Below are 16,808 nucleotides of genomic sequence, written 5' to 3' on the forward strand. Positions count from 1 at the left end.
CGGTTGGTTCGCCATTACCATCTTGTCTGTCTGGATCTGGAAGTCCCACAGGATCTTAGCTCGGTCATTCTCCACCACCTTTGGGGGTGTTCCCCACTTTGACCTCGGGGCTTCCAGTCCATATTCTGCACAGATGTTCCTGTACACTATGCCCGCCACTTGGTTATGTCGTTCCATGTACGCTTTCCCTGCCGGCATCTTGCACCCTGCTGTTATGTGCTGGACTGTCTCAGAGGCCTCCTTGCACAACCTACACCTTGGGTCTTGTCTGGTGTGGTAAATCTGAGCTTCTATTGCTCTGGTGTTTAGGGCCTGTTCCTGGGCGGCCAGGATGAGGGCCTCTGTGCTGTCCTTGAGTCCAGCTTTCTCCAGCCATTTGTAGGATTTCCTGATTTCAGCCACTTCAGTTATTTGTCGGTGGTACACATATATATATATATATATATATATATATATATATATAAAAAAAAAAAAAAAAAATTCCCCTCTCACCCTCCGTGGGTGGTCTCTTTCATCCTCTGAGCTCGGGTCCTCTACCAGAGGCCTGGGAGCTTGAGGGTTCTGCGCAGTATCTTGGCTGTGCCTAGAACTGCACATTTCTGGACTGAGATGTCTGATGTTGTTCCTGGGATCTGTTTGAGCCACTGCTCCAGTTTGGGGGTGACTGCCCCGAGGGCCCCGATGACCACAGGCACCACTGTGGTCTTCACCTTCCAGGCCTTCTCCAGTTCCTCTCTGAGGCCCTGGTATTTCTCCAGTTTCTCATGCTCCTTTTTCCTGATGTTGTGGTCACTTGGTATTGCTACATCCACCACAACGGCTTTCCTCTGTTCTTTATCCACCACCACAATGTCCGGTTGGTTCGACATTACCATCTTGTCTGTCTGGATCTGGAAGTCCCACAGGATCTTAGCTCGGTCATTCTCCACCACCTTTGGGGGTGTCCCCCATTTTGACCTCGGGGCTTCCAGTCCATATTCTGCACAGATGTTCCTGTACACTATGCCCGCCACTTGGTTATGTCGTTCCATGTACGCTTTCCCTGCCAGCATCTTGCACCCTGCTGTTATGTGCTGGACTGTCTCAGAGGCCTCCTTGCACAACCTACACCTTGGGTCTTGTCTGGTGTGGTAGATCTGAGCTTCTATTGCTCTGGTGTTTAGGGCCTGTTCCTGGGCGGCCAGGATGAGGGCCTCCGTGCTGTCCTTGAGTCCAGCTTTCTCCAGCCATTGGTAGGATTTCCTGATATCAGCCACTTCAGTTATTTGTCGGTGGTACATCCCATGTAGGGGCTTGTCTTCCCATGATGGTTCCTCCAGCACCTCGTCCTCTGTTCCCCATTGCCTGAGACATTCGCTGAGCACATCGTCCGTTGAGGCTTTGTCCTTGATGTATTTATGGATCTTAGATGTTTCATCCTGGACAGTGGCTCTCACACTCACTAGTCCTCTGCCTCCTTCCTTACGGCTCGTGTACAGTCTCAGGGTGCTGGATTTGGGGTGGAACCCTCCATGCATGGTTAGTAGCTTCCGAGTCTTAACATCCGTGGCCTTCATCTCTTCCATTGGCCAGCTAATTATTCCAGCAGGGTATCTGATTACTGGTAAGGCATAGCTGTTTATTGCACGGATCTTGTTCTTGCCATTGAGCTGGCTTCTCAGGACTTGCCTTATTCGTTGGAGGTATTTGGCTGTGGCTCCTTTCCTTGTGACCTCATCGAGGTTGCCATTTGCTTGTGGTATTCCCAGGTACTTGTAGCTGTGCTCTATGTCTGCTATCGTTCCCTCTGGGAGTGAGACCCCTTCTGTGCGGACGACCTTCCCTCTCTTTGTAACCATCCGGCCACACTTCTCTAGTCCGAATGACATCCCAATGTCAGTGCTGTAGATCCTGGTGGTGTGGATCAGTGAGTCGATGTCTCGCTCGCTCTTGGCGATATATATATCGCCAAGAGCGATATATATATATATATATATATATATATATATATATATATATATATATATATATATATATATATATATATATATATATATATATATAAAAGTAAAAAAATGCTATTAGCACTTCGTTTGGGCCTGAGGGAGTACTTTTAAACCGTAAAACCTGGAGAGTATAATGATGTTTTTTGGCTCAAGAGAATTTACTTTGATGCTTCTACCTGCACTCTGAATCAATTCAGCTGATGAAAGAGGACAGCAAGCACATAAGTCAAAGGAAGTGAAGCTTTTAAAGAGGCACATGGCGAAACATTGCGGGAGAAGATTTTGCTTGCAGATGTGAAAATAAAAAATAAGTTCAGAGACTTGGAAATGCAAAGTAAGGAAACTCTGTGTTTGAGTCTGGCCTTTTTTCATAAACATTTATTCAATAGGTGATTTTAAAACTCACCAAGCGGCTGCTTTCAGGATTCTATGAAAATTAGGTGGGGTTTTTTCCCCCACAATGCATCGCATAACACAGATGTGCATTTTAACAAATGATTGTGTAAATCAGAAAAGCTAATTTCAAATGATGCGCTGAAACTCATGTTGCAGCTTGTCCGAAATCTCAAATTACTCTAAGTAAACACTCTAAAGTAAAGTAAGCTGGTTCTTTATTTTACAAGCCAAGTAAGTTTTAGAATGGATGTTTTGGATTTAAAAAAAAAAAAACCTTGGTTAACAGAACCACTGCTGAGCAGAGGGAAAAAAGAGCAAGGCTCCAAAAGGGAAAAGGATACAAATTCAAAACACACTTTGACGGACTGAAGCTGAGCATCATTATCCTGTATCATTCCATTCCAATGCACAATTTTAAGAGCAAGAGAAGGAAAATAGTTTGATTAAATATGAGCAGCTGCAAACACTCACCGCAGGGTCAGAATCGTTAGCCATCACCGTGGTTACAATGGTCCCCTTGACAGCATTAGGAGCAACCATGCCTCTGTAGACGGGTTGTCTGAATGAGGGAGCAAAGTCATTCATATCCTGGAAAGAGATTCAAGAAAAGCAACACAGACATGTGAGAAAACAGTGAATGAAATTTTACAGGGGAATGATGTGAACTTGAACTTTAATAAGTTTTTTTTTTTCAACTGTCTGACATGTTGTGAAAGTTCTCTGCAGTGAACCGTTGGTTGACTTCAACAAATCACGGCAGCATCACACAATGTTGACAAAAATCTTACAATTATCACCAATTACGAGGACGAAGATGTTCTGATTTTATTAACTAACAACTCTCTACTTCACCCTAAAAAAAACAACATCCTGTCTATAAAACAAACACAGCATGCTATAGGGATCCTTTGAAAGTCAAAAGACTGGAATGTGTCTGTCTACAATCTACACTGATTATGTTTGTCATGTCTTGTGATTTTCATTCATTCATCCACTCATTCTTTCATCCACAGACACTTTTTATGTAATGTGAAAGATTTTGTTCTGCATATTCCAAAAGACTTGCATCTATCATTGTAATGTTGTTCCTGAAAGGCATTGGCTCGGGGGTTTAGAGTAGGGGTCAATACCGTTTTTCAGATCGATTTGCAAAACACTTCAAAGATTACTATTTTACTTCAACTGTGAAACTTTGTCTTACTTTGCATTGATCAGTGACATAAAAATCCCAGGAAAGTAAATTGAATTTTTTGGTGCATAAAATATTCGATTGGTATGAATATACCTGCAATATTTTTTACATTTTCTATGCATCTGGGCTTTAAGGGCGGTTTTAATCATTTTTATTGTCCAAACCAAAATGGCAGCAATAAAAATATGCAATGATTCTTGGCAAAAGATTACGTATTCCTCTATAACTGTGCAGTCTTAAACCGTGACCTCCCAAACAGGACTGACATCACAAACTGCATGACAAAATGGAGGCATCTTGATTGACAGAACACAAGATACAATCAGAAATACAGAGTACTACCTCTGCTGCCTTGCAACATCCAAAGGAAGGAAACAAAGAGGGACAGCTTGAAGCTGGAGCAGGTTGATATTAATGTATGACACTTGTTTCCTCTGAGGGGACGTGCTTCTTTTGACAGAAAATGTGAGGCATTGTCAGTCAGACCTTTTAAACAAATTCAAATCAGCACTCGGTAGTCTGAGCTAGCTCAGCTGTGGTTGTCACTTTAGCAACAAATATACTGGTGGCACTTCTGACCCACAGTTTAGTCCGTCTCATTTCAGGATGCAGCAGCTATGCACCATTTGTCTCATGGTAAAAAAGTCAGTCACAGTCGGACGACAGGGAAACAACGGGGGGTTTTTGATCAGTTCCTGACGCCACAAAACACTCCAAAAAAGCATCAAAACACACGTGGGATCAGTTCTTTTGGGGACGCCTCATGAAGGTGGGGGGGGGGGCGCTGGACCCCCTCTTGGACTGAAGCTCACACAGTCGGGAGATTGGAGAAAAAAAAGCTTCTCAGATGCTCTTTTATTGGACTTAATGGCTTCAGTGTCTATATGGAATAAAGATGAGACCATGCAATAAAATACATATAGGAGAACCATCGACGGCATTAATGCGTCCTCTGTAAGAACGCATTAGTGGCCATAAAAGTTCTATCAAGATGATTGAACCAGTTCTCTTGCAAGACACTTTAATGAAAAGCACTGTAGCTCCCCTTTACTCTTTATAAACTTTGAGGCCATTAAGTCCAGTCCAAGAGGCGGAAATATTGATTTTATCAGGAGAAAGAGAGAGGCATTCTGGATATTTGATTTAAAGAACCTATATTCCACCGGCACGAATGAGGATCTATCTGTTAATGAGTTTCTGTGAGTGATTCTGCTTTGTAGCTACGATTAATCTTTTTCTCAAACAAATATGTTACTTTTGTGTTGATTATGTCTTTTCACATTATTCATTTAATGTGAAATCATTTGAAATTTTGGGGGTTTTCAGCACCAGTGAGAGTAATGTTTAAATGTACTCAAAATATGCTGTTTAACTTGCCAATGAAATCAGTTCTGTATCATCAGGATATCCCTTACATTAACTGAAAAGCCTAAATGCTGAAATGCAGCAGTGAGAACTTGAACAAAAATATTCACATTTTAGCTCATTTAAAGTCAACCAATCTCAGCTTTATGTTAAAAAAACCCCCCACAGTATTATTTTTTCCCAAATAATGCACTTTGTTCTCAGATGCCTGGGCTACTTTTGGTTTCAAGAGTATTTAAAACCAGAAGTGGAAGCAGAGCTTTCAGTTATCAAACTCCTCTCTTGTGGAACCAGCCTCCAGTTTTAATTAGCAAGCAGATACACTGTCTACTTCGCCCCATGCTTTCTGCAGGATGTGGGAAAGCAGTGAAGTCTAGATTAAATGCAATCTGCTGGTGTTCTTAGAGCAGGTTTTTTTTTTTATTAATTTGCCAGAATTAAAATATTTTTGGAACAAGTTTAAAAAGGCATTTATTGAACAGAAAATAACACTGAATTTGTCTGTAATGAAATTGTTCCTGTTAATTGTATGTAAAATGTCCAGAAAATATGCTTGATAAAGTGAATTAACTATTTTTAGGACACTTAATCTATAATCTATGAATAAAGAGTTTTCTCAGAACTACCATTTGCTGATTAAACTCAACTGTCTTGCTAAAGTATTCTTATGCTTTTAAAACATTTATTTAAGATTTGGGAAGGTATTGACATCCAGTTGTATTCATCCCCTCTAAGTACATTGTAGGATCATGTTTTGTTCCAGTTCCAGTTGCGTTGTGACTTATCTCTCTGAACGCTTCACACATCCAGAAACAGAAAAGATGGCCAATTCATCTTAGCAAAATAGCTGAAGCTCAGTCAGATAGGAAGTTATTTTAAGATATTTTAAAGTCTGACTACAGATCCCCAGCTGAATTTAGGTCTGGACTTTGATCTAGCCAGTTTTGTTGCTGTCTCCAGGTTTCAGGTTGTTTTCCTTCTGGAAGGTAAACTCCACCAGTCTCAAATCGCTTGCACCCTCTGTCAGGGTTTCTTTCAGGGCTGCCCTATGCTAAGATCCATTAATCTTCCCATCAAATGTCTCCTTAGCATATTTCATCATGAGGACGGTGTGTTCAGGGAACCTCCAGTGTTTACTTTTTTGCTAAAAAGAGTTTTGCATCAAGAATAAAACGTTAATCTTCAGTTTGATCTGAGCACCTTCAAACACGTTTGCTATCCCCACCACATATCTCTAAAACTGCAAACTGAACTTCTTATGACTGTCATCCAACAAGGCCTTTCATTTTATTTTCCATTTCAGATTTCTGGACTGCACAGCTTTTAATTTATCCTGTGTTGACACCTACACACTGAACACTACCATTAAAATAAAAATAGAAAACAAAATACTGCTAAAATATCTAGAAGTCTGTGGTTGCAATATGACAAAATGTCTAATAGTTCAAGGGGTCTAAGCCAAGGCCTTGTATGTTCTTGTTTTCTTTACATTTTCCTGTCTTTCAAACTTACTTGCTTTTTGGGCTTTGCTTGGACAAAGGAAAAAACATGAGAAACCCACCCCCACACTCACCAGTATTCTGACAGTAACCGAGGCATGCCCAGGAGGCATTGTTCCCTCCACGTCGGCAGCCTCTACGGTGAAAGTGTACATGGGTTCAGAGGCAGCCAGAGCTTCAAAGTCCAGAACCTTAAGAACTGACAGCTCCCCCGTCACAGGGTCAACGCGGAAAAGCCGTGTTATCTCAGGATCCAGGCCTTCAGCTCTGATTCGATATGTGAGGTTGGAGATGAGGTCAGCATCTGTTGCCTTCAGAAAAAAGAAAATAAAGAAGGTTGAATCACTGCTATGTGATGGTATTTTTATTTATGTATTTTTTTTTGGGCAGGTTAATTGTTAAAACAGTGCTTTTATTAAGCTCTGTGTTTTAGTGGCATATTCAAAGCGCCTGTGGCAGTAAACTTTAATGCTCTTGTGTTCCACCGGTGGTCCATGTCAAATTTCTCTCCTTTTTTTGCAGGTATTTAAATTGGGATGCTTTAGGGAACCCTGCCCTTTTCAATTTTCAATCTTTCAACAAGCCTCACAGTAACTTTGACTTTTACGACGTCGCCAGCGCTGCCTGGAATATGAAATGTAAGCACTTTGGTGAGTTCGTAGAAAATGTAAGAGTTTGATTTGAAGCAACATTATTTTGAGTCTTATGAACTAGATTTATGACTGAGGCATTAATCTTCAGTCAATTCACTTTGAATGTCATGAAGCTGAAAAAGTTTGTTGGATTATTTAGAGCAGCTTTTAGGCAAAGTAAAAATAGTACTAAAAATTTGCAAAAAATCTTTTCAACATTTTAAGGATGACGTCTTGGTTCTAAAAAGATAATAGCTATATCAAATATGTGTTTATGCTATTCCATATCAAAGCATCACAGCATAATTTACAGAAAGAAAAATTCATTAATGTTACCATCTGATTGGTTGAAAAACTGATTTTTAGTAACAGTAATTTTTAGAAGTTGTTTATAGAAATGTATAATTTGACATTGTGTTGCTTGTATAAATAAATTATGATCAAAAACCTTTGTGATTTTTCCCAAAAGAATCCCCCCTCTCCCAAAAAAACCCACCCAATAGGCGCCCTTCGACTGTCAAAATCTAAAGTTGCTAATTGATCAAAATTTATTTGATTGATTGATAATTCAAAAGGTAAAATATCTGAGAGGGTGACTATTTTTTATAAGGACTCTTTACTGTTGTAGTTGTCAAGAGGCTCATTTATCTCCCAAAATTGTCCTCTAGACAGATTGCACAGGTCAGTAAGTTACGTGGCCTAACCCCCTAAAAGAATCCAAGGAATATTTCCAAGAGGAAGAGAAGGAAAAAAAAAACTGTTCCAAGAATCCAGATGCGCTAAAAGCCGTTAGTAAAAACTGATGGTCTCACAGCCTCGCAGCACTGATGCAGTAATTTGGACAATAAAAACTTGTAGAAGCTGATATTTGTGTATTAAACACTTATTTTATGTAAGATTGGCATTTTCAAAGGAGTTTAAGTTTATATTTTCCTTAGCTGCTACACGTGAAGTATATCACACTGTGTTTAAATGAAAGTTTCCGCTTTTGAATTGAAAAGTAATGAAATATATAAAGATTTCAGTCATATTCTAATTTATTCAGATGAACTTATACATAATTTATTTTCCCAGCCAAGCCAGAGGCTCACCTTTAACTGTAAAATGACGGTGTCCTCTGGGCTGTTCTCAGGTAGATTGATGTTGTAGGACTGTTGGGAGAAAATCGGGCTGTTATCATCCACGTCCAAAACGGTCACAGAGAGGGTGAGCCTGGATCGCCGAGGGTCCACTGCACCGTCCGAGGCTTCGACAACCAGGAAATAGTGACCTTTCACCTTCAAGGTTAGAGAGTCATGAAGAAAAATTAATACTGCAGCTAAAAAAAATAAGAGGTGACATCTTTCAATTGTTTTGAATCCAATAGCCATTAAAGTTCACTAAATCTGTGACTTTCTCTGACCTCTCTGTCCAGTGGCACTGCAGTCCTGATGGCTCCAGAGGCATTGATGGAAAACAGCGTCTGGTGGTTGACAAGCCTGTAATGGACCTGACCGTTTGCTCCCAGATCCAGATCTGATGCCTAAAGCAAGTCACAGCCAGAAAACAAAAAAACTGCTAAAAAAAAAACAAGAATCAGCAGTTTTGAAGCACTCAGTCTTTAACTTGATCAGGACATAAAATGAAACCTTTAACACAACATGATGTTTTCTAAGTTCTACAAAGTGGAAATTAAACAGATTGCAACTGAAATAAAAACAGCAAATGGAAAATGTCCAGGAATTGAATGAAATCAAGTCATTCCTCTACCAGACTCTTTTACCACTTTTTCTGTGACACTGGCCGCAGTACAAGTATTTGTACAAGTACAAATCGAGTTCCAGCTGCTCTCTTAATGAAATTCTGTAACTATGAATTTCAAACGTAGTAGCAGAAAACCTATAGCTCCTTCACGGTAAAACACGAGAGGTTTTATTTTATGACTCCTTATGATTCTTAAAGCATCATATTTTTAATGTTCCACTTCAGCATCAGTTACAGCCATCAGGGGGGCTTCTGTAGTTCTAACAGAAAAGCTTCAATGCTTTGTCAGGCTTTAACTCGCCTTTTCCTTATTACATTACAAAAAAAAAAAAAAAGGAAACAGCTTTCTAAAAACATTTTGCTTTCTTTTTACATTGGCTTCCTGCTCAAAGAGAATCAATTATTTACGTCTTCAGAGTGCTGTACAGCTGACAAGAAGAGACTATTCCTGCTAATTCTTGGCATGAGTTTAAATCAGAAGGTTTAAAGCTTTGTAAATTTGTAAGACTTGGATTTGCAAACTTGCTGCTGTCATGAAAAAGCAAATTATCTAATCTGAGATCTTGGTAAAAGTCATCCATTAGCTCATGTGTGTTTTGCGAGATCTTTTTTGCAGTTGAACTCCAGCTGAAAAAGATGATTCCATCACCTAACTAAAATACGAAATGTTTTTGTATTTTGCTTCATATGTTTTCCAGTTTATATTCAAATACTCAAAAAAATAAATAAATAAATAAAATAAAATTAAAATTAAAAAAAACATACAGTGTTGGCCAAAAGTGTTCAGGCATTCTTACTTTTTGGACAAACAAATTTGATAAAATGGCTTCACAAGTTTGAATTGGGATTTTTGGCATGACTGTCCATACAATCTAAAACACATCCCCAACTAAAATTTTGTTATTTTGTATAAAATAAATACGTTTTTTTTTTTTTTTTTTTTTTTTTTGCAGTCTAGTAGATTCTAAGTTAAGAATTTTTTTGGGATACAACACATACAATTGATAATAAATTGTTGATGCAGATTCACAACATTAGGCATAATTGGAGACAATGAGTAAGTAGATTATATTACCAATGCTGCAGTTGCTTAACAGGTCTTTGAAATGTAATTACTTCATATGTTTCTGCAAAATATACTAAAATTACAGTATTATAAATACAGCTTTATACTGTGCAATAACAGTGGGACGTTACTTGCTCACTCACTTGACGGCAGCACCATACAATTGTCATTGTACATAGACATGAATCAACAGGTATCCTGGGTGGATTAAGAGAGGACAAAGTTAAGGTGATTTTTGTAAAGATACTCTACAAAGGAATGAAATAAAATTATTTGGAGACATGCTTCTTCCTGTATTATCTGATGCACTAGATGTTGCAACAGTGGCAAAAGCCATTCTCACCATGATGTGACCACTGCCGTACCTGACTGTTGGGTTATTGTACCTGCTAGTTTTTAGAAGCCTCATCTTTACCAGCTCCAACATTTTCAAGCAGCTCAATCTTTGTCCCTTCTTAGTGAAAAACTTTTCACAAAGACACATTTGGTTTATTCATGTCAGTCAAGTTAAAGGAGGAACAAGTCTTGGTGGAGAACTACTCTGTCTGTGTTAATGTTTCACTTGCTTATCTGTAGCCAAAGACGAAAGAAGAAAGATCCTACCCATTTCCCTTTCATCTGACAGTGACAGTTTGGATCAGATGGTTGAAACTTGAACCCAGTTTGGTGTTCCGACAATCTAATAATACCAAACACACATCAAACTTGAGTTTGGACTAGAAAAGTAGGCCAAGAGGAAGCTCGTGGATGGAGTGGCTCTGACCTTGACTCTATTGAAGACTCATAGACAATGTTTAAAAGCTGAGTGTGTGCCAGGAAGCCTGATAATCTAAATGGACTGCACCGCTTCCTGCCAGAAAGGGTGGTCAAGTATCCAGCTAAGTTTAGGCCTGAGCTTCTTAAGGACAAACAAATATTTGATGGGAGATTCAAGTTGGTTAAACTCATTCAACCACAGAAAAAGAAAGGGTGTCGAATGTAGGTCCTACACAGGCTGTGGTGAGTCTACAGCAGGGGTGTCAAACTCAATTTCACCGAGGGCCACTTCAGCATATTGGCCCCCCTCAACAGGCCACATTGACGGTACAGATCAGGAGGGCATCCCTGCTAAAACACACCCCAGACAAAAGGCTGACTTCCCTCATTCAGGTCTGTAGAGGCTTATAATGAGTCAATGGTCCAGGTGTGTCAGAGAAGGAAAGCATCTAAAGCTGCAGATGGTAGCTCTGGAAAACTATTTGGGCACCCCTAGCATAAATGTATGAAAATACAATGTTAAAAATAAATGAAACACCTCATATTGTTAAATAACTGATTTTATGTATTGAAGTTTTAAATATTACATTTGAGTTTCCATGGATGTAAAATTACTGCTCAGTTTAAAAATTACAATATTTAAATCAGTGTTTAAAGGTAAGAAAACAAATAATAAAAACAAGTCACATGGGCAGACATTATAGACTTTACGATAGATTTAGTCTCAGAGGCAACTGAAATTAATTAATTTAAAAAATCCTTTCTGAATATCATCTCATGGTCTCTGAACTAAATGCGTCTTTCTGACCGGAGCTGACAGCGTGTTGAAGAGTTATGGACCGGACGCTTTGGAGCGTCTGGTTAGGAAGCGCATTACAAACCTTTGGTTGAAATGGCGCGTTAAATTCAAGTCTCCATTACAGACCAGAGAAAACTAAAGAGAATGCAACGTTGTGTTAATACATTTGAGGAGCCGGTAGTTTATCTTGAGGAAATAAATTATGCAAAAGTTAATTAGACTGTAACATGCGCAGTCCGCTGCTCAACCACTGCGGACTGTGAAGAATTAGAAACCGCTGGAAGTAACTCATCCAGCGGATTTAACAAATGAAGCCTTCTGGGTTCACGTTACCCAGGAGAGCGGCGCTCTGGAGGAGCTGCATACGTAACAACTGTCCGTTTCGGAGAAGCGAAACCACGCAAAAATAAATAAATAAATAAAAATCCTGGTAAAAGCGCACACCGGACCACGCAGGGTAAAACACTTAGAGTTCAGTTTATCTGTTTGGATCAGACAGATCCAACTGACTGATGAATTAGCGCAGATGGGAACCAGGAGGAAGTGCGTTCAGACCCCAGCGGATGAAGTGATGCTAATTTAAGTAAAGTCGCTTAATTTAATTTATTAAAAGTTATTGGGGCCTCAGTCAGTGGTTTTTGTCACTACGAGAAAATGTAGATACATTTATCTGCTTAATCTGTGATGGGATCTGGATTCACGGTGAATATTAACTAAACCGCATAAAATGCGACTAAATAGCCGATGTTAATATGATTGTAATTTCACGGATAAAAATAGTACATGACCGATTTTTTTAATGTTGTCGGTCAAGATAAGGGATAAAAAAAAGTCTAGCGCGACCTGCCGCCCTGACACCAACTCACACACATCTTCATTCACATTCTTACTTGTAAATCCATTTTTCTTTTCTTGGACGTTTTGATGTTAGCTTGTCGATGTCTCAGTCTTATTCGCTGGGAAAATCATTAAGCAGTTTGAGGTGACTCTGCTGCTCTCTAGTGGCAAGAAGCCGTAATGTTGGCTGGTAACAATCGGAATGCATTATGGGAGATGTAGTTTGTAGTCAATTCGTGCTCAAAACCTATTTTAAGTCAATCATCGGCCTATAAAATGCTGGGGGGGGGCACATGTGGCCCGCAGGCCTATGTGCATTACACCATAGAACTGCCAATTGGTAATTGAAGTAAAGTAGCTTCGATTTCAAAGAAGCCTACATTGAAGTCGATTGGCAAATGAACCATCACCAAAGAGGAAGGCTCTTGTTGTCTCACTGCACCCTAAGAGATGCATAACCTACAAAAATCATTTCTGTCTAGTTTTGAACCAGAGACTTTTTGCGTGTAAAGCAAACATGATAACCACTACACTACAGGAACTGAACTTCTCTGCTTTGTTTCAGTTTGAGGTTCCAAAGTTGATGATGTGAGATGCAACATGAAAATTTCAACTAAGGCTTGCACTCAGATGCCTGGATTCAGAGTATAGACCATGACACCACAGACCCTTGTTGACCTTTAGTAAACACCTGTGATGAATACAACATAATGAATCTGTTTCTGTCTGGTTTCGAACCAGAAACCTTTTGCGTGTGAAGCAAACGTGATAACCACTACACTACAGAAACTCATGCTCTTTGTGGTGTTCCTGGTAGATGATCCAAATTTTGTCAGAGACTAATGTCAATGATGGGCATGGTACAATGTCAAATACTTATACCACAGATCCTCTCAGAGAGCACAGTAACTTGGTGAACAAACTGTCAGACTTATACTTGTGCCTAATTTCACATTACAGTCCATAAACTAAGCCTGGGATCAAAAAATTGTATTGAAGATGTCATTAGCAGAGACAAATGGTTCTACAGAGACTTGGCTAAATGGCTAAAAAATAAAATCAATCGTTACAAATAAAAGATGGTTCAAAAATAAAATTAACACATTAAAATAAAAAAAATATCTCTGAAATACAATCAACACTTGAAAATTAAAAATGGTTCAAAAATAAAATTAACACTTCAAAATACAAAATCTCTGGGAAATAAAATATTATGTATCTTGTTTTGAAAAACATTAGAATATAAGCACTTTTATCAAATCTTCATTGTGGTAAGATCATGTGAGTTATTCTTAAATCCATGGGAACTCAACAGTTTGTAAGGTAGGTGAGTTAGCTCAGCAGGTTAGAGCACAGTGCTGGTAACGCTGAGGTCATCGGTTCAAACCCCATATGGGGCAATTCATGTGTAAGGTATTTCAGACAATCAATACTTCAAAATAAACAAGGGTTCAAAAATAAAATCAACACTCTAAACTAAATGAGGTTTCAAAAATAAAATCAACACTTTATAATTAAATGGTTCAAAATCAACACTCTACAATAAATGAGGGTTCAAAAATAAAATCACTCTACAATAAATAAAATCACTTTACAATTAATTTTATTTTTGAATCATTCAATAATAAAATCAACAGTTCAAAATGTATAATGTTAACTGTTTCTGTCTGTTCAGTCCATAAACTAAGCCTGGGATCAAAAAATGTATTGAAGATGTCATTAGCAGAGACTTGGCTAAATGGCTAAAAAATAAAATCAATACTTACAAATAAAAAATGGTTAGGAAGCATTACAAACCTTTGGTTGAAATGGCGCGTTAAATTCAAGTCTCCATTACAGACCAGAGAAAACTAAAGAGAATGCAACGTTGTGTTAATACATTTGAGGAGCCGGTAGTTTATCTTGAGGAAATAAATGACGATACAAAAGTTAATTAGACTGTAACATGCGCAGTCCGCTGCTCAACCACTGCGGACTGTGAAGAATTAGAAACCGCTGGAAGTAACTCATCCAGCGGATTTAACAAATGGAGCCTTCTGGGTTCACGTTACCCAGGAGAGCGGCGCTCTGGAGGAGCTGCATACGTAACAACTGTCCGTTTCGGAGAAGCGAAACCACGCAAAAATAAATAAATAAATAAAAATCCTGGTAAAAGCGCACACCGGACCACGCAGGGTAAAACACTTAGAGTTCAGTTGATCTGTTTGGATCAGACAGATCCAACTGACTGATGAATTAGCGCAGATTTTTCTGCAGATGGGAACCAGGAGGAAGTGCGTTCAGACCCCAGTGGGTGAAGTGATGCTAATTTAAGTAAAGTCGCTTAATTTAATTTATTAAAAGTTATTGGGGCCTCAGTCAGTGGTTTTTGTCACTACGAGAAAATGTAGATACATTTATCTGCTTAATTTGTGATGGGATCTGGATTCACGGTGAATATTAACTAAACCGCATAAAATGCGACTAAATAGTCAATGTTAATATGAATGTAATTTCACGGATAAAAATAGTACATGACCGATTTTTTTTTTTTTTTTTTTTTTATGTTGTCGGTCAAGATAACGGATAACAAAAAAAGTCCAGCGCGACCTGCCGCCCTGACACCAACTCACACATATTCCTTCACAGTCTTACTTGCAAATCGATATTTCTTTTCTTGGACGGTTTGATGTTAGCTTGTCGATGTCTCAGTTTTATTCGCTGGAAAATCAATAAGCAGCTTGAGGTGACTCTGCTGCTCTCTAGTGGCAAGAAGCCGTAATGTTGGCTGGTAACAATCGGAATGCATTGTGGGAGATGTAGTTTGTAGTCAATTCGTGCTCAAAACCTATTTTAAGTCAATCATCGGCCTATAAAATGCTGGGGGAGGGTGGGCGGCACATAAAATGACATGGCGGGTCACATGTGGCCCGCGGGCCTTGAGTTTGACACATGTGGTCTACAGGAATAGAATCATTACACTGTGTGCATAATTATTAGGGAAGTCCTATTTTTGAGGATTATTTTTATTAATCAGTAATTACAGTGCTCTGTTTATCCAGAATGTTAATAAAAGCTTAACCGAAGGTAGTAAAAGTGATGTTTTGACTTTCTTAGGAGAATATCTATGTGGGTACAAATAGAGAGACAATTTTATTGAGCAGAAATATATATATTAAAAAAACACGTTTTCCCATCTCACTTTGTTTTTTTACTTTCATCTGTTTAATAGAGAATTATAAACAAACAATTTAAAACTTTCAAATAAACTAATATTCCTAAAAATGACGATATGGTCAGAATACTCGCTTACCTAATAATTGTGCACAGTGCATGCTCCCATACTTTCTGCTTCTGTTTACTTTTGCAGAACACACTAAGCTCAACTGACCTAGCCTGGAGGGGAGTAGGACAAGGTCATGCAACCAGCAAAAGCTGACATATTTTTATTTTCTGTTCCTTTGGATGACTAATTATTCTTACGACTAATTGTGTTACAGTTCCAACTTTACAAACTCCAATTCAGACCACCTGTAAACTAACACACACAATGACCAGCAAATACCATATTGTCCAACAATAAAGCAAACTGTACTATATTTGACTATTTTTTTAAAATCAAATTTCTTTACCACGACAGCTGCACTGGCACTCGCCCTTTTTGAATGAATAAAACGTTTTAAAGGTTTTGATGTAGCATCTGCAGCCAGCGATGAGACCAAATATATTCGTGACCTAACTTATACAGATTGCACACTGCATAAGTTTATTACTAATACTGTGCAATCTGTGTAGCATCTTTTTAATGTAATCTCCTGCGAACACAAATTGTAAGCTTCAATCAGACAGCACATTGGTATGTGTGCTCTCTATCCTTCTGTCCTTGCATTTTTTCCCCCAGAGGTTGTGGAGGTATTTTACAGCAAAAAACTAAACTTCCACACATTTAATGAAGCAGTACTTTCAGTTTTAACTTGATAAAAAAATGTAGTACAATGTCCTCCTCTCTGGTTTGTTACACTTTTTGAATCTGGCTGTCCTTCTGTGACTGCTCTGCAGTCAAACTGATTTCCTCTGCACATAGTCTTTTTCAACTAGTAAAATAAGGTGGAAAGAAAGTGACAAATTGCTGGCTGGTGTTCCTCTCCACCTCTCTGAATGTTCATCCTGTGCAATCAGCACTCTGACAGCATTAAAATGGATGAGACCGGAGCAAACGACACATTAACACGGTCTTGTGTGCGGGGCTGAATCAGGTGTTGCTCTCACCAAAAGCATGAAGACTTAAAAAATAATTACTTCACTTGCTTTTAAGTTAAGACCACTATGTGCTGCACTACACTAAACACATAAATGTGTATCTTTGTGAGGACCTATTCAAGTTGTAGCCCTTGTTGATCCTTTTAGTCTGACACTAATTCAAAAGGCTCTTTGATGCTTCAGATCTGGTTTTAGGGGTTGGCAATTCTTTTGTCAGTAAAAAAAAAACGCTGGCCAATATTGTTCATAATACCTTGAAAGCAAAAGGAAATTAACAAGCACGTAGTGTCAACTGATGA

The 16,808-nt window shown here is 38.8% G+C and overlaps 1 protein-coding gene and 1 non-coding gene across 2 annotated transcripts in view; both read right to left on the minus strand.

Moving 5' to 3' along the window:
- The window catches only part of LOC106927976 (protocadherin-15-like), a 134,790-nt gene that overhangs the window by 51,440 nt on the left and 66,542 nt on the right, over positions 1-16,808 (minus strand). The window contains exons 17-20 of the mRNA XM_088001069.1: positions 8,472-8,591; positions 8,161-8,346; positions 6,512-6,748; positions 2,853-2,969 (exon numbers count right to left, since the gene is read on the minus strand). Coding sequence (XP_087857195.1) covers positions 2,853-2,969; positions 6,512-6,748; positions 8,161-8,346; positions 8,472-8,591 — 660 coding nt within the window. The remainder of the gene's footprint in view (positions 1-2,852; positions 2,970-6,511; positions 6,749-8,160; positions 8,347-8,471; positions 8,592-16,808) is intronic.
- On the minus strand, positions 12,988-13,060 carry trnav-cac (transfer RNA valine (anticodon CAC)). The gene has a single exon. It is a non-coding gene; the product is annotated as a tRNA-Val (tRNA).

Source organism: Poecilia mexicana, unplaced genomic scaffold (assembly GCF_051168715.1).
Source record: "Poecilia mexicana isolate PSO_F unplaced genomic scaffold, ASM5116871v1 scaffold_19, whole genome shotgun sequence".
Classification (NCBI taxonomy): Eukaryota; Metazoa; Chordata; class Actinopteri; order Cyprinodontiformes; family Poeciliidae; genus Poecilia; species Poecilia mexicana.